This window comes from Rhinolophus ferrumequinum, chromosome 3 (assembly GCF_004115265.2).
Source record: "Rhinolophus ferrumequinum isolate MPI-CBG mRhiFer1 chromosome 3, mRhiFer1_v1.p, whole genome shotgun sequence".
Classification (NCBI taxonomy): domain Eukaryota; kingdom Metazoa; phylum Chordata; class Mammalia; order Chiroptera; family Rhinolophidae; genus Rhinolophus; species Rhinolophus ferrumequinum.
Window position 1 is genome coordinate 12,648,166 of NC_046286.1, and position 21,439 is coordinate 12,669,604.

Below are 21,439 nucleotides of genomic sequence, written 5' to 3' on the forward strand. Positions count from 1 at the left end.
TGGGGATGGAGATCAAATGAATGGCTGAGACCAGTGAAGAGATCCTAAGAACTGGGGCAGGACCGTCGGAGAGAGAGAATCCGAGGGCTGCGAGAGTGGAGGGAAGAGCAGAATAGAATGTGATGTCAGAGAAAGGGCGGTGATGTAAGAGCCCGGGCGGTGGGGCGGTGATGTCAGGGCTGGTGCTGATGCTGGCGGCGCGGTGCATTGTGGGCAGCTCCCCTCTCTGCCGCTGCCGCCGCCGTCGCCCAAGGAGGATCCGGGCCGGGCCGGGCCGGGCCGGGATGGTCCGGGTCGGGAGGCCGCCGCCGCCACCGCCGGAGGGAGCGGGCCGCCCAGCGCCGCACTGAGCCGCCCCCGCCCCCGCCCCGCCCCGGCCCCCGGGGATGCGCCGCCCCAAGCCGCTGCCTCCGCCGCCGCAGCCGCAGCCGCAGCGGGCACAGAGCAGGTGAGGCGGGGCGGGGCCGGGCGGCGGGCTGGGCGGGGGTCGGGGAGGGGGCTCCTTCTATGGACTCGTTGGGCCTCGGGCCTGGCTCACCTCCCAGAGCAGCCTTCTCCAGCGCCCCCTCCCTGCTGCCGTCTCCGCCCGAGCTGGGACGCTGGCCTACACAGCCTGGGCCGCGTCCGAGGCCTGGACCGGCTCCCTGCCCCCAGCACACATACCCACCCTCTCCCTCCTGCCCTCCAGGGGTTTTGCTCTTCACTTCTCACATCTGTCCCTGTCCTCTCTCCCTATGGCTTTACTGTCCTGTCACCTCTGACAAGTCGTTCTCAGCTGTCTCCATAACCTCTCTCCCTTGCCCTCAGTCCTCCATTCCTCCCACTAGCCTTCCTACCAACTTCCTCACCCCTTTCCCTGTGCCCAGAAACTCCTCTTGTGGTCCTGTGACTTCCTCACCTGCCCTCATGACGTCTCACCTGTCTCTATCTTACCCTACCCCCTCCTCTGACCCTGTCACTCCTGGTCCCTTCCATTGCCCTCTGCTCCCTCCCACACATCTTTTCATCTGTTTGCATTACACCTCACTGGTCTCTCTTACCTCTCCTTACCTGGGCTCCCAGATTCCCACACATACCTGGCTCACACTTTGCATAGTTACACATCAACACCTCTATTCACATACCACGAGGAGCTCCCAACCACTTAGGTATTTCTCTCTCACACACACACACACATCCATCATTGGCCCCACACTCTCAAACATGCACCCTCTCTGACAGATGTTCATAAAATCCTCCTCCACAGCCATTTCTCACTACACACCCAGGCCTCCACACACCCAAAGGGGGCAGTAAAGGGGCAGCCAAGTTACTCATGTTCATTTCAGCCATTCCTAATCTGAGCTAAGTGTATCTTCTGAGGCAGAGAGTAGGAAGGATGGTGGATATGGAGAGGCAGGGAACTCTCATTTATTGTCCTACCTCCACTCTCCCTTTTCCCGTCTCACTTGTTTCTTCTAGGCTTGCCCGTCTATAAAATGAGAGCAGGGAGCCAACATTTTTCTCATCCACCTCACAGGGTTGGAAAGCTCACCAGAGGTCACCCTATTCAACCCCTTAAGGCTCCCTCCCTATTGGTTCAGTGGCTTCTTTTATCTTGTCCTCAACCTGTTTCCTCCACCTTTATTCCAGAGCCGGCCATCTCTACCTGTGTCTTCATCCTGTCATTGCCCTCTCTGCCCTGCGAATTCCTGCCCCATATGCCACTAGGCAGGAGGCGGGCAGAGACCTATTTTATCCCCACATTTCTGATACTATGAAGTTGCGTGGAGTGGAGGGCAGTCAGCTGAATCATTTAAAGAAAGACAGAAAAAGAGTGTCTCTCCCCAGGAAGATCCCATCTCCACATGTCCTTCATGGCATACCGAGACCTGTTAAAGGTTGTCTCCATGCCTTCGCTCATCCACACTGCCACTATATCAGGACCACTAGGCATAGGGGCCCAGGAGAATGATTCCATCCCCAGGAAAGAGATGTTTATGGAGTTCTCACCCCATCCATAGATTCTTAGGCACTTTCCTTCTCTCCACCCCCCAACCCCCATCCCAGCCTGAGTGACTTCCTTCCATCTGTGACTCTCCAGGGTCATTGTGAGGGCAGAGCAACGTGCTTATAAAAAGCACAGAGGGTAAGAAGAGAAGAAAAGGATCTTGGTTCCATTCCTGGACCGGGTTGGCAGAGATCTCAAAAAGTGATCTCTCCTGGCCCCCTACCTGCACACATGCACATCACACAGGGAGACACAAAATCACACATAAGCGCACACAGACACAGACGTCCAGACAGAGACACAAACACACACACATACACACACAGCTATAGACCCACTCACAGAGGGGTACACGCAGATACACATGCAGACACACACATGCACACACTTGCCTTTCCCTGGGTAACGCTGGCTGGCTCTCCCAGTTGGGACACTCTCCCTGATATCCCTTCTACCGGTCCTACCTATGCAACAAGAGCTGTGTTCCTTCTTGGTTCCTGAGCACACACAGACAGGTGTGGTGAGAGGCTCTCTCACCCCACGCCCACCCAGGCCTGCTGCTCCCTGTCACTCCTCTGTTAGGTCGCTCCCAGTTCCCTGCGGTCCTCACCTCCTCCCAATTCAGCCTGACTCTCTCCAAGTGGCCATAGAGCTGCTGTCCCTCTAAAGTCCACGTCTTCAGTCCATTGCCTCATGTTCACCTCCTCACTCCCATCCTTGCTTCTCAAGCCCAGGGCTGTGGGTGGTTCCGCCCACCACTGAGACTGGCGTGTGCCTCTCAGCGGACGCATCCTCACTCAGCACCATCCCCGAGGGGCTGTTGGGTATCTCCTCATTCTCTGATTATCACATCTCGCCTGGGTGGTTAGCCCGCCTCTGTCACTCTGGGGTGCGTCTCCATGGGTCACCCCTTGGTCAGCAGTTCTACCCTTTCAATAAGACTCAGATACATAGCTTTCCGGTCATTTTGTGGCACAAGGAATGTGTGGGTACCAGGGGGCCATAGATCAAGTCACTCAGACTGGTCCTTCTTGGCCTAGATCTCCCCAATAAAGCATGGGTCCCACTCTGGTGTGCCCCTTGGTTAGCAAGTCCCCCCCACATTAGCTAGCATGTGTCTCTTTGGGAAATGCTTTCCCACAGCTTGATCACACATCATTTCCTCTGCTTTTTCAATCAACCGTGTGTTGCTGGTTTTCACATCTCCTGTGTGTAGTTTGTATCTCCCTTACTGTGGAGAGTATTTGTCTTCTCTCTGACCTCCACTCGGGTGCTAACACACTGCTTCCCCCAGTCACCCCTGAGCATGTACCCCATGGGACCCCGAAGGATGCCTACTAGAATGGAGCTCTCCATCATATCTGCAAGGTGGTCCTGGGTCCCTAACCAGCCCCGCTCACAGCCCCTCCCCACTTCCCCAGGTAGATGGCCCCCCCAGGGCAGACCCTGCGGACACCCCTCCCTCCGGCTGGCGGATGCAGTGCCTAGCGACTGCTCTTAAGGACGAAACCAACATGAGTGGGGGAGGGGAGCAGGCCGACATCCTGCCGGCCAACTACGTGGTCAAGGATCGCTGGAAGGTGGTGAGTGAGTGACACGCCGGGGCAGAGGCAGGGGCGGGGGGAGGAGAGGAGGAGGGAACCTGGAGACCTGTTAAAACAGATGCCTTCAGAGCCCCTACCCTGAGAGGGAGGTGCCCCTTAGCTCATTTGCATGCTGCTTGCAGGTCATTAATTTTTGCCTACACTTGTGGACAATCGCTTTCTCCCAGTGCCCTCTCTACAGCCCCGCCCTCTCGCACCCCTTTCCCGGCTCGATCACGTTGGTCCGGCCCTGCCTGGAACAACTCCTGGTTGGATGTCGGAGGAGGAGCTGCAGAGCTCGGTGGGGGAAGGAGGGGAGGGTGGGGGAGGGGGCTCTTTCTCTGCCGGACCTTGGAGAAGGGCAGTGAGTGAGCATATGCCCCTCCGCTTCCGCAGAGGACAGAAAGGCTTGAGTTCGGGGAAAGAGCCCTTGCAGGCAGCTCCCACCGCATCCGCACTCCATCTTCTCCATCCACCCTCCTCCCCCTCACTGGTTCCTGCGGCAGGTGCAACACGCTGAGACTCCCTCTCCCAGCGTGCCTTGCTCCTCCAGCCCAAGACTTCAGGCTGCTCGGCCTGCTGGGAGTTGTAGTCCAAGTCTTCTCCGGGGTTTGGGTCTGGATGGATGGGGGACACGTAAGGGTTGGGGGAAATGCAGTGTCAGAGGAGCAGGACCTACTGTAAATCAATCCCTGTCCCACCCACCCCTTTCCGTCCCATAAGAGCTCTCTGGTGGTCTCTCATCCTTGTAGGGGGATGGTGGGGTGATGGTGTGAGCTGCGGGTCTGGACCAGAGTGAGGAGCCAGGAAGAAGAGAGGGAGAACAGCACAGGTCAGGTCTACAGGGAGCCTCTCCATGTATGTGAAAGAGGCTCAGCTCCCCAGGGGTGCGGGATTGAGAGGCCAGTGGGGCCTTAGTGCAGGTGGGTCTCCATGGTAACAACCACCCTGTTGGGCAGGACCCTTAGAGACCCAGGGATAGGGGCAGAGGTGGCAGGCTTGTCAGAGATGTCTTGGGTGGGTTGGGGGGGGGGCTGACGGGGCGGAAGAGCTGAGGGAAGGGGCTGGCCACCTCCCGGAGGGGAACTTCCTGAGCAGGAGAGAAATTGGGGGAGGAGGAGCCAGGGCAGTTATCAAAGGAATGAGGGTCTGGCAAAGTGAGAAGTGTTCCTCCAAGGTCCTCCTGGGTCCCCTGACATAAGAGCTTCTTGTGCTGGCAGATTGGAAACAGAAGGGCATTGGCACTTGAAGAGGTGAGAAAAAGTTGGTGTTCGCACACATACTGAGTTTGGGTTAGAATTTTTTTGTCCTTTTTGAGAGAGGAAGTGGGAGGTGAGTGGGAGAGAAATGGCAAGGGGGATTTGGGGAAAGGGGGCAAGAATGTCATCTTTGCCAGCTGACCACCCCAGCCCCTGGAGATCTAGAGAGGTGGGCTGCCAGATGCATCCCCTCAGCCACCTCCCTGTGAAGGATGGGACAGAGACATGAGGCAGAGCTTAGGAACCAAGAACAAGTTGCTATGGACGGGCTGTGGCCAGGAAAACAATGAGTGTCAGTGGCACTAGTTGGGGTATTTAAAAATAATAACATTTTATTCTTCTTCAGGCACACTTCTCAGAATCAGAATAGCAAACAATAATAATAACAGAAACGATCTTTTGTTTTGAGCACTTACTGCTGCCAGACACTTTGAAAAATGCCTTATATGCATTATCTCAACAACCAATGAGTAGATACTGTTATCCCCATTTCACAGGTGTGGAAACTGAGGCACAGAGATTAGCTAATTTGCCAAGTTCCCATGACTGTTAGGTGAAACTGGGTTTGTCTGCCTGCTGGGTCAAGCAGTCCATTCCTGCTTTCCAAGAATTAGCCCATCCGAGAATCAGGATCGCAGAGATGAGGGTCTTTGTGACCAGTTCGAGTCCAACTCTCTCATTTTACAGACGAGGAAAAGCGGAGCCCCAGAGAATTTATGAAACTCACCTCAGGTCACCCAAGAAACCAGGCTTCCTTTTTTCTAAGTTAATGCTGGTCCTATTTACCTTCCAGTTGAGGGAGGTCCTTCAGCAGGGGAGGGGGGAAATAGGGTCTAGGGAAGGGAGTTTGCGAGAATATTCCTGTTACTGGGCTGTGGGCAGGGCTGCATTATGATTTTCGTAGGCCCTGGGCACTTCTCCTCATGGGTCCCTTTCTGAATAATTAAGAACTAAAAATTGTATTTCATGACTGCATTGGTATAAAGAGGAATAAATTATATATTAAAGTTTTCTTTTTGATCTAAAAGTTGATTTTTTTTTCCTCCTTCTGATTTTAAAAGAAATTAAAACATTTTCATTGTCCTCTAAAAGTATTATGGGCCTCCTCACAGTACCCGATGGATAAGTCTGTAGGGCCCAGGGAGGAGGGGTGTTGGGTGAGTGGGTGGGTGCAGATGCCTAGCTCCCCACCCCAGGGAGGTTCTGTAAAGGGTGGGTGGGGAGTAGGGGAGGAACTAAGGAAGGAAAAATAAGCTCTGTTTGGAAATGAAGGTGGTAGAGAAATACCCTCAGGCATCCTGGGAAATTGGGGAGTAGGTGTCAGAAATGTCTTGGCTGCTCCAATCCCTCCTTACCATCTCCAGCAAGGATTTTGGAGCCTAAGCAGATCTGCGCTTGAATCTCAGTACTGACAGGTTTAGTGTGATCAACTGTTCCCATAACATCGTGGCTCAGAGTGTGGGTTCTGCATCAGATTGCCTGGATTTAAGCGACACCTGGCTTTGCTACTTACTAGCCATGTGACCTGGGACAACGTAGTTAACTCTCTGTGTCTTAGTTTTCTTTCTGTGCAAAATGGCAACTCCTCTGACCTTCCTCACCTGTGTTGTCAGGAGCCTTTGGGGACGAGCTAAGATTATGTCTGAGTCTGGAGCACAGAACTGAGATGTAATCATTGTGCCCCTCCCCCTTGCCCTTTTCTCATGCTCCCAGCAAACCAGAAAGGAGTCCAGAAGATACTGGAATCTCCCGAGTTTAAAGTTCCCCAGAGGAAGACATGCCATTGCTTCCGTTGAGTCTGCGTCTGTCCCCTCCTTATTCCGAAATTCTTCTAGAAGTCTGACCTTAACTTTCATCCCAATTAGAGAGGCAGTCCTGTGTCTCACTGTTCTTCCTGCTCCCTCTCCCCTGTCTCCTTCCTGGGCACAAAAGCCTTGAAGAGTCCATCCAGCCTGCCACCTCTCTTCTAAATCTTCTCTTCATCCTTCTCTTTCTTTCTAGAGTGGTTTCAATTGTAACCTGCTGGGGTCTCCCAGTCTTCAGCTCTGCCCTGCCCCCTCCCCCCCTTCACTCCCATATTTCAACCACCATTAAATGTTTACTGTGCTTAATAAATGCAAAGTGGAGGCTTGGAGATGCAGGAGGCTCAGAGCCCGTTTACAGGCTGCCCGATGAGAGCAGCCTCCATCCAGTCATTAGCAAGGCCAGCCGTGGCTGAGAGTGACGAGCCACCAGGATGCAAGTGAGGGCTGTGGAATATGCTCCGAGAGGCAGACCATCCATGACGGGTGGGCTCCCTGAGGAGGTGAGAATTGGGCTGCACATCTTTCTTAAACCAAATGAGTCCCAACTTAGAGCTCAGCACCTTCTCCCTGGTCCCCCATCATTGCCAGCGGCACCCCCACTCTCCAAGACCTCTGCACCTCGGACTTGACATGACTATGAATCTCTCCCAGAACTCAGCTCTGCTCATCCCCTCTTGCCTGTCCTTCCTCCATCACAGTTCTTCCCTCTGCCTTTTCTCACTACTTGCCCTGGGATGCTGGAGGAGAAGGGGTAGAGGGTCAGATCTCCATTGCACTGCCCCTGGAAATAGGCAGATTCTCTCCAAACCTCCATTCCCACATGCTTCCGTGGTGCACCTGCCCCAGAGAGAAGGCTCACCCTGGTCTTGGGCACGTGACCAGGAGCCTAGGAAGAGATGTGAGCGTCAGCACTGGGCACGGGCAGTGAGGACCCTTTCCTGAGTCCTCTCCCTGAATACTCCCTCTGCCCCAATATTCTCTCCCTCTGGTGACACCTTTCAGGATTCTGCCAACCCCAGGAAGGGCCACCTTCCCTAGGGGATCCACCAGGGAAGGAATTGGTTTTCTTTCTGGATGGAGGTTACTCAATCTAAGCGAAGGATGCAGGGAACATGAAATTTCTTCCAGAGAAGCAAAGATTCACGATAGCCCGTTATCTCTTACATAGCCTTGTCTACATAGCCTTGTCTCCATGTCTATATGGAGTCGCATGTCGCATACCCTTTCCCCCTGCTTACTCTGACATCTGGCTGTGTGTGTGTGTGTGTGTGTGTGTGTGTGTGTGTGTGTGGCTCTCCACCCAGGGGCTGAGCTATCTGTCTTCCGCACTCAGAGAGGAGGTGGGGCACTGTTGGGTGGAGCCAGGGAGGGAGACCTGGGGGCCCTTCCAGGATGGCCCCCCTCAGTGAAGGGTATGAGCCAGCAGGGGGTAGGATGAGGAGCTGCTCAGCCTGATCCCTCTGTCCCCCCATCTCTGTAGCTGAAAAAGATTGGGGGCGGGGGCTTTGGTGAAATCTACGAAGCCATGGACCTGCTGACCAGGGAGAATGTGGCCCTCAAGGTGGAGTCAGCCCAGCAGCCCAAGCAGGTCCTCAAGATGGAGGTGGCTGTGCTCAAAAAGCTACAAGGTGAGGACCCAGGGCAGGAGAACGGGAGGGAAGAGGTGATGGAGCCAGGGGCTAAGGGGGAGGTGATGGGTGAAGAGATGGGACCAGAATGTGAGAGGGATGGTGGGGTTAAGGTCAGGGGGAGATGGGGGAGAAGTGGTCATGGGGCCAGGGTTGGGGGACCAGCAACCAGAGTACATGAGGAGCCCACCTTCGGATTGGAAGTAAGAGAGGAGTAGGAATTGGGAGACCTGTCTGTACCCCTCAGGGAAAGACCACGTGTGCAGGTTCATTGGCTGTGGCCGGAATGAGAAGTTTAACTATGTGGTAATGCAGCTCCAGGTGAGTCCCTGGGGCCCCCACCTCCACTCTCCCCCAAGAGCTTCGGGTGTGACTCCTGGGGTGAGGAGTGGGGAAGGGAGACTGTGGCCCCGGGAGGCACAAGCCTTTGGGGATGAGGTTGGGCAGAGTGTCACAGGGTGGTAATTCCGATGGCCGCTGAGCCGGGTTGCTCCTACCCCCACCCCCAGGGCCGGAACCTGGCCGACCTGCGCCGTAGCCAGCCCCGAGGCACCTTCACGCTGAGCACCACGCTGAGGCTGGGCAAGCAGATTCTGGAGTCCATTGAGGCCATCCACTCCGTGGGCTTCCTGCACCGCGACATCAAGCCGGTGAGGGCTGCCCCCACTCGGCCCCCCTTTCCAAAGCACACCCCACCCCCGCTCCCTCTCTGGGTCCGCTGCTTTCTTCTCCAGGATGGTGGGGAAGGCAGGGACAACCTCTTCTACCTGACCCCTCTCCTGCTTTCCATCTCGAGCCCCACCTCTGCCTCTCCCCTGCCTCCCAAGAGCACACACCCCTGTCCGCCCCTTGGCCATACCCAGGCCCTCTCTCCGGGGTCTTCTCTTCCTTTCTCTCACCACTGACTTAGATAATCCTAGAACCTAGCAAGGTGAAGGGTTGAAGAAGGATGGGAGGATTGAGGGAAGGGGACCAGAGGCTAAGGCTTGGCAAGGAATTCCAAGTAGTTAATTTGGTGGCATCCTGGGTCTTAGCGCTAGAAAAAAAACTCTTATTTTAAAGGGTGAAAACTGAGGCCCAGAAAGATTGGTTGAGTGGCCAAAGATCACACAGCAAGAACAATGCAGGTCTCCTGCTGCCTTAGTGAGACTAAGCCACCCTGCCCTGCTGGGGAGTCCCAAGGATTTAGAGCCAGACAGACCTGGGGTCACCTGTCAGCTGAGTCATCAGTTGCTCTGTGATCTTGGAGAAGCCCCCTGAGCTTTTTGACCTTTATTTCCCTCATCTCTAAAATGAGAATAATGACACCCGCCCCTCCCATGAAGTGCTAGGACCGGCTGCACGTGCTGGTGTTCTACTCTTATGTGAGTGTACATGCGTGGAGCGTCCCTCACCAGAGCTGTTTCTTGGTGCCCCTCAAGGAGGGCCAGGTGGGGTTGGAGCCCGCGGTTCACAGCTGCTGTCTTCCTGCAGTCAAACTTTGCCATGGGCAGGCTGCCATCCACCTACAGGAAATGCTACATGCTGGACTTTGGGCTGGCCCGGCAGTACACCAACACCACGGGGGACGTCCGGCCCGTGAGTACCGCTGTGCACGCTCCCCGGCCCCCTCGCTCACACTCTGACCTGGGAACCCGTCACCAGCTTTTCCTGTGGCTGCCTGAGCATGCCCGGGCTGTGCTCAGGGTCAGCTGCACCCAACCCCAGGCCCACCCTGGGCTCGTCCCCTCTCTCCCTTAGCCTGGGTTCTTGGTGGATGCCACATCCACAGCCTGTGAGATCGCAGATCCTGCCCACTCGGGTTAAGGATGGAAGCAGGGGCAGGGGCAAGTTTAGGACTGGGGTTGGTGGGTCAGGTTTGTTCCTGACGGGGCCTGCGTGGGGGGCGGCGGCAGGGGGAGGCGGTCAGCGTTAAGACAGGTGGCGGGAGGCTTGGTAAGCAGGGTTGACATGAGGCCAAGGTCAGGGCCACGGTGAGGTTCCCGGTGCTGTTCTCCCTCTGCAGCCTCGGAATGTGGCCGGGTTTCGAGGGACGGTTCGCTATGCCTCGGTCAATGCCCACAAGAACCGGGTGAGTGGCCGAGCCAAGACAGAGGGATGTGCGGGCAGTGAGGGCACAGGTCGGGGCGGGGGGGGGTGGAAATGCTGCTGAAGGAGAACACAGGGCGGGCACCTCGGGAGGTGGGGAGAGAAATATGGGGCAGCATGAGCCCGGGAAGCTGCCACTCCAGACCCCAATGGGCAGAAGGCTCTGCCCTTGACTTCTCCTTCTTCCTTGTTTTGGGGGATCCCCTCCTCTCTGTTCCCAACACAAATCTCTGTGGGGTGAGCACGTATACACAGAAGTTTTGACTCTGGGAGTCTATGTATGCTGGCGGGTCGGGGAGGTAGCCGTGGCTTCAGGGAGACCCCAGCTTTGTCCACAGGGACCGGGGTGCCCAGCCTCCCTGACTGGTGTCCCTCAGTGAAGGGTCAGATCCCCGCTCCCAGGGAAGGACCTGAGAGCTGGGGGTGACCCTCCCTCTTGCCCCCCCCCACCAGGAGATGGGCCGCCATGATGACCTGTGGTCCCTCTTCTACATGCTGGTGGAGTTTGCCGTGGGCCAGCTGCCCTGGAGGAAGATTAAGGACAAGGTGAGCCCCATGCCGCTGCGTCTGAAGAAGTGGGAGTGGTGGTACGTGGGGGCAGCTGGGACTCCATCTCCCGTGCCTCTTGCCTCCAGGAGCAGGTAGGGATGATCAAGGAGAAGTATGAGCACCGGATGCTGCTGAAGCACATGCCCTCTGAGTTCCACCTCTTCCTGGACCACATTGCCAACCTCGATTATTTCACCAAGCCCGATTACCAGGTGGGAGCCTGCCATCTGCCCGCACCCTGGACACCTCTCTGTGGGCGGCCGTCACCAGCAGCGCCCATCCTGCTGAGGCCCCTCGCCCATGGCAGCTTGGCCCTGCCCATGTCCCCCTGGTCTTCCAACTGTATGAAACTGATTTGGTGCTCCTATAGACAGCAGGCAGAGCTAACGTTTATCAAGAGCGTACCCTGTTTTCAGTGCCTTTCATGCATCAATTTATTTAAGCTTCAAAACATGCCTTTGGTGATAACTGCGTGTCCCTTATGTTATTATTCTAGCACTTAACAATTTATTAAGCCACGTGATTGAAGTTTTATACCAAAACGCTGCAGGGGGCCAAGTGGGGTGATTGTCCCCATGTCATAGATGAGGAAACTGAGGCCTGATGAATGGCTTAGTAGCAGGGCGAGGCTCAGGCACATCTGACTCCAAGTCCAGTGCTCTTTCCAAGGCGCCATCCCCACACTCCTGTGGGACCCACTGACCCTGATCTGAGAATGGGAAAAACATCAGCAATGTTCTGCCTGGGACTCACTGTGTGCCACCGTAGGGAGCAGTGTCAGGCACACACTGGGCATTCAGTGAGGTGGGTCCTGCTGGCAGAGAAAACCTGCCCTGCAGGTCAGAAGTGCAATGGTCTGGGGGCTTCAGAGGGTACACCTGCCCGCCACCTCCTGAGTCCAGAGCCCCAGTTGCTGGCAGGGATGCCTCACTCTGCAGTAGGAGGCCATGCCCCGCCTCCAATCCTAGCTCAGCCTCCTGGGGTCCTCCAGACCACACAGCTGAGAGCACATCCTGTGCTGGCTGCTAGAGACGCAGAGGTGGCAGGTAGGCGTGTGAACAGTTCCAGCCGGTGCACTGGGCCCAACCACAGGCGCTGTGTGGTGGGGGAATCAGGGAAGCCTTCAGAAAGGAGAGGACTAGTGGGGAAGGCATTGCAGGCAGAGGAAGCTGCCTGTGCAGACGCATGACCCCAGGTGGTGGGTTTGGGGAACTGCCATTGGTTCTGGGCTGCTGCTGATTCTGCTGAGATGGTGGAAATGGCAGCAGAGTCTGGGGACAGTAATCGGGGCACAGATCTCAGAGGGCTTGTGTCCAGCCAGTGGGGCATAAACCAAGATGATAATTTGCATGCTGATTTGCATATTGTGTGCATGTTTTCACTGAAAATCAATGTGCCCTTCTCCTTCCAATACCCCCTCTTGGCCCGTCCCTGCCCTGGAAGGCCCCCACTCTTCTGCCTTCAATCCCAGCAACTGTCCCCTCCTCCTGCCTAGCCCCGGGGTCACCTCTCTGTCCTCCCCCCACCCCCACCCCCTGCAGTTGATCATGTCGGTGTTTGAGAACAGCATGAAAGAGCGGGGCATCGCTGAGAACGAGGCGTTTGACTGGGAGAAGGCGGGCACGGACGCCCTCCTGTCCACCAGCACGTCCACCCCGCCCCAGCAGAACACCCGGCAGACGGCGGCCATGTTTGGGTGAGTCTCGGGAGGGGCAATGCACTGGTTGGGGGCCCGGTGACCCCTGCCTGGGGCTGTCACCTGAGAAGCCTGCCCTCTCCTCCTCTTCCTACCTGGATACACCTGGCTGTCTTTCTTATTCTTGGTGCTCCACAGTGGGGTTCTCAAACCCCAGGAAGTTCTGCCACATCTGCACCCTCAACCTTGGCACAGAGCGGGGTCCTCATTTGGAACTCTTGACCTTACTGGGGAGCAGGGAGCCCTGAGTGAAACTGCCTGAGCCCCACCGTTTGTTTCTCCGTGTTCATGTGCGTTCATTTAGCGATCGCATCTTGAGCCCTGCCACTAGGCCCTGTGGGGGCGCAGAAAGAAAACATGCAGCCCCTGCCCTCCAAGCGCTCTCAGTTGAGTGTAAGGTATTTGTAATCAATGGGTCAGCAATTTCAGAACCTTGGGACAAGCATGAAGACAGAGGTGGCCAGAGTGAGAAGGGGCTCCCTGCCCAACTCCAGGGGCAAGCCAGGGAGAGACGAGGGCAGAGGCTCCAGGGACACATTTGGGAAGGAGACTCCACAGGATTTGCCAGCACGTGATGGTGTCCAGTTCTGTAAAGACGTTGTTCAAGGACCTCTAAATTGATTCTTCACTCTAGACCCATTCCTGGTCTGAAGGAAGCCAGCCAGTGAACTGCAGAAGAAAGCTGGCAGGGCCTGGAAAGCAGTGGGGTCTCTTAAATAAATACAGCTCGGTGGTGCTGTGCCCACCTGGCACCCACATCTCCTCCCAGCCGTCTGCCACCCTGAGGATGGTGTTTGTGAGCCCAGGGTGGTGATGGGCTTAGTTAGGGTCACCCCCACCCCTGTCTGGGCCTTGCCTTTGCCCACTCCCGTGGGTGGCAGTGATCTCCAGGGCCTGTGCTGGTAGCAGAGGGCACCCCTGCCAGCCTTGCCAATGACCCCCTCCTGGCCTCTCCAGGGTGGTCAACGTGACGCCTGTGCCTGGGGACCTGCTGAGGGAGAACACTGAGGATGTGCTGCAGGGCGAGCACCTGAGTGACCAGGAGAATGCACCCCCAATCCTGCCGGGGCGGCCCCCTGAGGGGCTGGGCCCCACCCCCCACCTTGCTTCCCATCCTGGGGGGCCTGAAGCTGAAGTCTGGGAGGAGACGGATGTCAACCGGAACAAACTCCGGATCAACATTGGCAAAGTAACGCCGCCAGGGAGATGAGCTCGGGTGGTCGCCCCAACCCGCGGCCCTCCCCACTCCTCCGGAGCACCCTCGCCCCACCGCACACCTGCCCGCTTGCCCCGCCTCCATGGCCTCGCCCCATCGCAGAATGGCCAGCATCCATGGGGTCAACTTCCCTCTACCTCTTCCCTGAGAAAACCACCTGACCCACAGCTGTCTTGTGAGCCCCAGCTCACCGAACTCTCCTCTCCTGCAGACCCCCTGTGTGGTGGAAGAGGAGCAGAGCCGAGGTGTGGGGGTCCCCAGCTCCCCCGTGCGTGCCCCCCCAGACTCACCGACAACCCCAGTCCGTTCTCTGCGCTACCGGAGGGTCAACAGCCCTGAGTCAGAGAGGCTCTCCACTGCAGATGGGCGCGTGGAACTGCATGAGAGGAGGTGGGTCTGGGGCCAGGGGGTGCTCAAGGGCCCCCTGGTCCCCCAGCCCCTCCGTCTTCACATGGCTGGTGGAGGAAAGGTCAGATGCGAGGCAGAGGTAGGGGGACCCTGGGAGAGTCGAGAGGGTTGTATTTGGCCTGGCGTCAGACTCAGTTAGTGACAGAGCCTGGATTGGGGATGGGACGTGCAGAGGTCCCAGCTCATGCCACCAGGGGATAGGCTGGGTGCCCAGGCCCAGGAGGAGGTGAGGGGTGATTGGTAGGTGGGTGTGCTTCCAACAGCTCTTTCCCTAGAGGTTAGTTACAAATACCTCAGAGGCGCTCTTCAGCTTTGGGGGAAGGGCTTGGGAGAAGGGTGTAAGCCGTGCTCAGGTGGAGTTGGGGATAGACCAAGTTTGGGGGTTAGGTCTCAGGGATCGGAATGTGAGGGAGGGGACCTGGTCTGTGGGAGGGAGAATTGGAGAGTTTAGAGTTAAGGTGAGATCTGGTGGGTGGAACAACCTCACGTGGAGAGAGATGTCCCTACCCTCGCTGACTCGGGTTGGGGCTTCACGCCACAGCAGCGCAGGGCTGGGGCCATTTCTGCACCAGGAGAAGGATCTCTTCCCCAGGCCCAGCTCTGCGGGAGGGGTGCTTTCCACACCCTCATGAAGTGCCTCTCCATGCCCCACCTCAGCCACAGCCCCTCACTGGATTCTGCCCCAAACTGCACTCCACCTCTGGACTGGGGCACAGTGCCCCTTTGGGGTGTGGAGATGCCCACGACAGGGGAGCCCTATTGCCAGTCCCTGTGGTGAACCTAGGATCCTGTCCTCAGGGAGCCTAGAGCCCCTCCTCCCCTTACACTCACACACACACACACTCACACACACACACACACACACACACACACACACACACACGTTGGCCTACATTTGCATCCATGGTAGCCTGTAGGGTTCTGGAAATGGGGAGAAATGAGGAAGGGACATGAGTGCAGAAGAGAGGTGAGAAATGCCCGAATAAAGACAGTCCTGCAGGGCAAATTAGTTTGGCTCAGAGTGAAGCCTTGCTTCAGGGATGGTGGGGAAAGGAGGGGTCCTAGGAGAGATTTTTCTGGAAGGGAAGTTTCAGGATCTGATCGGCAGGGCAGAGGAGTTGGCTGGGCTCTGGGGAGCTGGGGCGCAGGAGAAAATAAGCAGCAGATGGGACTTAGATTCCCCCCCCTCACCCCCTCGTCAGTTCCCACTCCCCACCTCACCCCTGATCTTCAGCTCCTTTCTTCCTCTGGCACCCGCTCTCTCTTTTCTGTTCATCAAAGCAAACCAAGCTCTCAGGAAAGGAAGTGACATCAGACATGTACATGGGAATATAAATGTCAGACCCTGCCTGACCTCCCTCAGGGGTGTTTTTATTTTAAGCCTTATTGACAGATCAATAAAAAGATTGTGTCGAGTCAGAGCTGGCAGGTCCCATATAAGCCGGGGCAGCAGTATGTTGAAAGAACCCCACAGGTGGCTCCCATCTGCACCCCTCCCCCTCACAGGCTCCATGCTGGGGGGAGAATGAGTCAGCCCCCTGCACGTAGCCTGAGTGTGAGGATGTGCCCCCCAGAGGAGCCAAGCCCTCGTGGTTCTCTGCGGGCACCCTGGCATCTGGGAGAGGACCATTCTCCCTGGGGTAGCAGCCTCCCTTCCATACACACTGTCATACAACCAGCAATACCCTCATGTTGGGGCCGGTATACCCCCGGTTGAGAACCTCTGGAAGTAACCTGAGATCCACAGCACAGTTTAAGATAACAACGAAAGAGATGTCCCAAGGCAAGGTCAGTACCCCAGAGGTGAACAGTCAGATGGGACCCAGCTATGTAAACAAACGTGTGCTCTGCTCTGTAATGACAGCGGACAGAGCCCTGGGAAAGCAAACTAACCTCATACGGGATGGAAGGGCTCCCTACAGGACGTGACATCTGAGCTGGGGTGGAAGGATAGGCCGTGTGGAGGGAACGGCTCGCTCAAAGGCACAGAGGTGTGAGCGCGTGGGCAATTTGGGAGAAGGGTGTGACTCTGAGATGGGTCTGGCTGGAAGAATGGGGAAACTGGACCTTAGTCTGGCAATCAAGGACCATGAGTGTCAAAGTAAGGAATGTGCACTTTGTCCTTGGGGCTAGTGGCCATTGGAATTTATTGGCGGTGGTGAAACCAGCTAGGCAGGCTTGGAGGGTGATGGTAAAAGAGGCTAGAAAAGCGATCTGCAGACTCACGGGCCGAGCGGGTGTTTGCCCTGGATGCAGCAGGAGGGAGCTCCTGAGCACTGCACAGGCGACCAGAAAATTGGCTTGCGGACGGTTAAGTTTCCCTGGGGTAGTCGGCAAGGGAGTGTTCCTTGCGCACAGGAACCAGATTTTATTTCCTGTAACACACTAAGCGTTCACAAAATGTGTTGAATGAACGAGATCTTTACAGGGAGCGGGGGTGGAGGGTGAGAATCCAGGAGGTGACTGGGCCTGGCCCAGGGTGGGAGAGGTGCCATGGTCAGGAGGGTCCAGGTGTCATGGTCCACCCTGCCACCTGCGGGTATGTGTGTCCTTGGGGCCCAGAGAGGCCGGGCTCTGAGCCTCACCTGGGGTGGCTTTGCAGGTCACGAATGGATCTGCCGGGCTCCCCCTCGCGCCAGGCCTGCTCTTCACAGCCGGCCCAGATGCTGTCAGTGGACACGGGCCAGGCTGACCGGCAGGCCAGCGGCCGCATGGACGTGTCAGCCTCCGTGGAGCAGGAGGCCCTGAGCAACGCCTTCCGCTCGGTGCCGCTGGCCGAGGAGGAGGACTTCGACAGCAAGGAGTGGGTCATCATCGACAAGGAGACAGAGCTCAAGGACTTCCCCCCGGGCGCGGAGCCCAGCACATCGGGCACCACGGATGAGGAGCCCGAGGAGCTGCGACCGCTGCCCGAGGAGGGCGAAGAGCGGCGGCGGCCAGGGCCAGAGCCCACCGTGCGGCCCCGGGGCCGCAGCATGCAGACACTGGCGGAGGAGGACCCCCGGCAGACATCATCCCAACCCCCGCAGCCCCAGCTGAGCCAGGCGGATGGCCGGTCAGAGACATCACAGCCCCCCACGCCCGGCAGCCCTTCCCACTCACCCCAGCACTCGGGACCCCGCCCTCGACGGAGAGAGTCGGACCCCACCGGCCCGCAGAGACAGGTAAGGTTGGGCTTGCATCCCACGCCCCACCCCTGGACGCCCACAGTCTCGTCATGGGAGCATTGAGCGCTCCTCGCGTGTTGCATGGGGACGACCGACCGGCAATAGAGTTGCAGGCTGTAATGAAGGTAGATAGTTTTAAGGGTCCGAAATTATGCTTCGGGCGCAGGCAAGGCTTCCCAGAACTCCGAGTTCTGAGTTGAGTCTTGCATTACGGGCAGTGTCTGCCAGGTAACAGAGCAGGAGTAAGGCCTCCCAGGCCAAGGGACCAGCATGTGCAAAGGCCTGGAGGTGGCACTCAGAAAGCGCTGTGCCAGGTAATTGCACGTTGTAGCCGATGAGGCTGCAAAGTAGGTCCCGGGGCCCTGGCCTGGAGGCCCTTGGGCTCGATTCTGAAAACTTGGTGAGCTATCGAAGTCTTTTAAACAGGGGTGCGACATGATTACATTGGTACTTTTGAATGGTCCCTCTGGCTGCTGTGTGGAAAGTGGACTGGAGGGGCACAAAACTCTGAACAGGACGGCCACATGGCAAGTGCCAGCAGGAGAGGGTCCTGGTGGCTTGGACCAGGGTAGGGGCTCTGGCCGTGGGGCAAGGCGATGGAGCCAAGAGGTGTTGGGGAGAGGACTGAGGGGGCTGTGATGGAGCAGAGGGGGTCTCGGCTGATGCCCAGCGTTCTGGGTGGATGGCGGTGCCGTCACTGAGTGGTTTGAAGGGAACACGGACTCACATTTGGACCCGATGACCTCATGGTACCTGTGGCATGTCCCCGTGGAGGCCTCAGAGCTCAGGAGAGATGTCAGCTAGAGATATGAATTTGGGGTTCTTGGAAACCACAGGACTGGGTAATGTCATCCAAGAGGAGTGTAAGGTGGGGAGAACCAAGGGTGAAGGCAGAGCCAGCAAACACTCACCTCTGGTGGGCGTGGTATGAGAGGAAAAGGAGCCCTTGAGAAAGACTGAAAAAGAGGGGTCAGACCATGGGAGCAACCCCCAGGGAGAGGGGTCCTGGAAACCAGGGAAGGGGTGGCGGAAGCAGGTGAGGGCAGCAGGGAGGGGCAGGGGCGTTTCCTGTGGTTGGGGCTCTGTGCAGGAGGTGCGTCCTGAGAGCCAGGATGGACGGACAGTGATGGGGAGCAACGGAGCCAAGGCAGGAGGGACCCTAGATTGGGCACAGGGCAGACATGTTGGGAGCCCTGGGACGACCTGATCAGGCTGCAGTGGCACCTTTTCATATGGGGGGGGGACTGAGGGACAATGCTGGAAGAGCAGGGGTGGGGGCGTGCCAGATGGTGGCTGAATCGCGAATGCTGGGCTGAGGGTCCACAGCATGGCTCATGGTATTTTGGTTACTTTCTTCTGGCAAGGACGGGGTGTCAGAATGGGCTCCAGGAAGTGGCGCCAACTTTACCCTGGGTGCTGCGTAAGTCCCATGTTCCCTCAGAAGGACTAGGGAGAAGAGCCAAGGAGGTGATACTGGAGGCTCAGGGCTGTGCCGCCTTCTGCTTTCTTGTGTCACCTGGAGACGGGCACCTGGATTGTCTGGGAGCTGCCCAGGTGCAGGGCCGGGGCCAGTTCTTCTGTGCGCTCAGATCGGGAGGCCTGACCTGGAGTATGAGAGAAGCTCCAGGTAGGGTTGTGTTCAGGCTTGGAAGAGAGGACCTCTGAGTCGAGATCCTAAGGAGTGTGCATTCTGGCCTTGCCCTGGACTCTGGAAAATTGGGTGTTCAGAAAGGGGCTACCATGAGCCCCCAGCCCGAGCTGGAGGCTCAGCTGGGCCAGGGTACGGGCTAGCATGACCTTTGCTGACCTGGACGTCGTTTCCCCAGGACCAGCACTGGGTAAGCAGTAGAAGATGTGTTCGGAGCTCCCTCACTTTCCTTCCTTCCTTCCTTCCTTCTTTCCTTCCTTCCTTCCTTCCTTCCTTCCTTCCTTCCTTCCTTCCTTCCTTCCTTCCCTCCTTTAACACTTAGTCATTCCACACTTAGTATCTACTCTATGCTGGGTACCCAAGGTATCAAAGATAATATGCACAATAGGTTGTGCCCACAGGAAGCACCGTCTAGGAGGGAAGGCAGAGAGTGGTGGTGTGGGGTAGACAGAAAGCCCAGCATTCAAGTCAGGACACCTAGGTTCCAGCCCTGGGCTCTGCCCGTCCCTTCCTCGTGGCTGTACACCATTTGGGGTTTCGAGTGAGGGACCTGAGCTATCTGGGGGGTTTGTCTCACCTTCAGATTCCCACCAGTAACCTGGGAGCCACCCTCACATTGGGGGACGCTGGCCAAGGGGCTGAGGGGAGAGATTTGGGGGACAGACACAGGCCTATTGTACAGTCAGACAGTCTTAGGCTCAGTTTCTGCTCCTGACACAGGCAGGCGCTGCCCATCTCGGTGACTTGCGTGTTTCTGGAGGGGGCGTTCGGTGATTGTGGCCTTGGTTTCCCCACAGTGTACTTTAGTGATGTTGGTTAGCATTCTCCAACCGTGTATGTGCGTTTCTATGTCAGCTTAGCTCAGGAGTACACATCGGCGTGTGGGTGTGTCCATATGTGTTGCCCACGCATGTGAGGGCACACGTCAGTGCGTCTGTGTAGAGTAGCTAGTGGGTCTGCAAGTGTGTAGAGAACCACAGAAGCCGGGAATGTCAAAGCTGGAAGGAGAATAACAATCACAGTAGTAATTCTAATGACAATAATAGTGGTTGGCACTGCTCTCAGCACTTTCACATTCTGCATGTGGATTCCCCACAACAATGCTGTGAATGGCAACCCCATTTAAAAGGTAAGGAAACGGAGCTCAAAGGTGCTAAGTCTTTAGCTCAGAGCCACCCGCTAGTAAATGGGAAAACCAGGATTTGAATCCAGGCAACTGGCTTCCGGGTCATGCTCAGGGCCACTCAGTCTGAGGCCCGTGCATTTAGGAGAGGAGCAAACACAGACCAGAGAGAGCAGTTGGCTCGCGCGGGGTCAGAGGGGGGTGTGTGTGTGTGTATGTGTGTGTGTGTGTGTGTGTGTGTGTGTGTTGCATGCATGTGCACCCGCTGGCTGGGCTGTCAGCATGTATGCCTGTGAGCATGTCACTGTGCGTGGTGGCCTCTGTGTGTGTCTCTGTGTGAGCACACGGGGCGTGACCTGTTTAGCTGAGTATTTCAGTATAGCAGGGTGGAGCAGAGACCTTCCTTCATCCAGGGCACAGGGAGAGGGAAAAATAGACGGGTATATTTTTTCCTTCTTTCTTTGGCCTGGAAGGAGTCCTGAGCCCATCTATGTGGGAGCTCCCAAACCTGGCAGTCCACTGGAATCACAGTTCGTGGAACTGCCGCCCCACCCCACCCACCTCTCCCCACCCTAAGAGATTAAATGGCTCGGGGAGAGCAGGAAATCTCTATAGGGACTCCCCGCCCTGACACCTTTCTGCAAAGAATCCCTCCTAGACCTAGCTCAGGCTGCTCAGTGTTTGATGTGTGAACTTTCTCATAACAACCATCCTTAGATATGAGCACCTGCAACCCTGTCACCTACCCTGTAGGAGGCAGGGATGAGGTGACTGGGGACCTAGGAAGAAGTTTAGAACCAGGCACACCATGATACTTTAAATCTTTACACACACCTTGCATTGTTCTGTAGGGAATTTAAGGTGCAACTTGGAAATGGCTGGGAAAGCTAGGGCAGAGGGGGGAGCAGCAGACAGTGTGTGATTTGGGGGCTGGCTGTTTTCCAGGTCATCTCTGGCAGATAACACAGCAGGTCAGCATTCCCTGAGCACATGGGCGTTTGCTGGCTGTCACTTGGACATTTCCCTGCCAGGTGCCGGGCACTGTACTAGGGGTTAGGGGACAACGCTACATAAGGCTCCCCAGTCCAGCCCTTTCGGAGCTCTCAGTCAAGAGGGGCGGGACGGGGATGCAGAGAGTAGACACATTGGTTCAGGTAGGCATATTGGGCCATAGGGGAGAGAACAGAGAAGTCTTCTCTTCTGGGAACAAGGAGCCTTTCCGGGAAGCTGGGCCGATCTCATACGGGTGTTAGTTCAGCTGGGCTTTGGGGTCCAGTAG

The 21,439-nt window shown here is 56.8% G+C and overlaps 1 protein-coding gene across 3 annotated transcripts in view; it reads left to right on the forward strand.

Moving 5' to 3' along the window:
- The first annotated feature begins 364 nt into the window (after positions 1–364).
- Positions 365–21,439, forward strand: part of TTBK1 (tau tubulin kinase 1) — a 39,948-nt gene continuing 18,873 nt past the window's right edge. For 2 of the 3 annotated variants that reach the window (XM_033098908.1, XM_033098923.1), the window contains exons 1-13: positions 365–448; positions 3,412–3,573; positions 8,118–8,265; positions 8,513–8,586; positions 8,775–8,915; positions 9,739–9,843; positions 10,271–10,336; positions 10,807–10,899; positions 10,989–11,114; positions 12,444–12,598; positions 13,556–13,787; positions 14,026–14,204; positions 16,825–17,386. In XM_033098908.1, coding sequence (XP_032954799.1) covers positions 3,466–3,573; positions 8,118–8,265; positions 8,513–8,586; positions 8,775–8,915; positions 9,739–9,843; positions 10,271–10,336; positions 10,807–10,899; positions 10,989–11,114; positions 12,444–12,598; positions 13,556–13,787; positions 14,026–14,204; positions 16,825–17,386 — 1,989 coding nt within the window. In that variant the 5' untranslated portion in view covers positions 365–448; positions 3,412–3,465. Of the gene's footprint in view, positions 449–3,411; positions 3,578–8,117; positions 8,266–8,512; positions 8,587–8,774; positions 8,916–9,738; positions 9,844–10,270; positions 10,337–10,806; positions 10,900–10,988; positions 11,115–12,443; positions 12,599–13,555; positions 13,788–14,025; positions 14,205–16,824; positions 17,387–21,439 lie in introns of those variants that run through there. The other variant, XM_033098914.1, reaches the window with a different exon arrangement.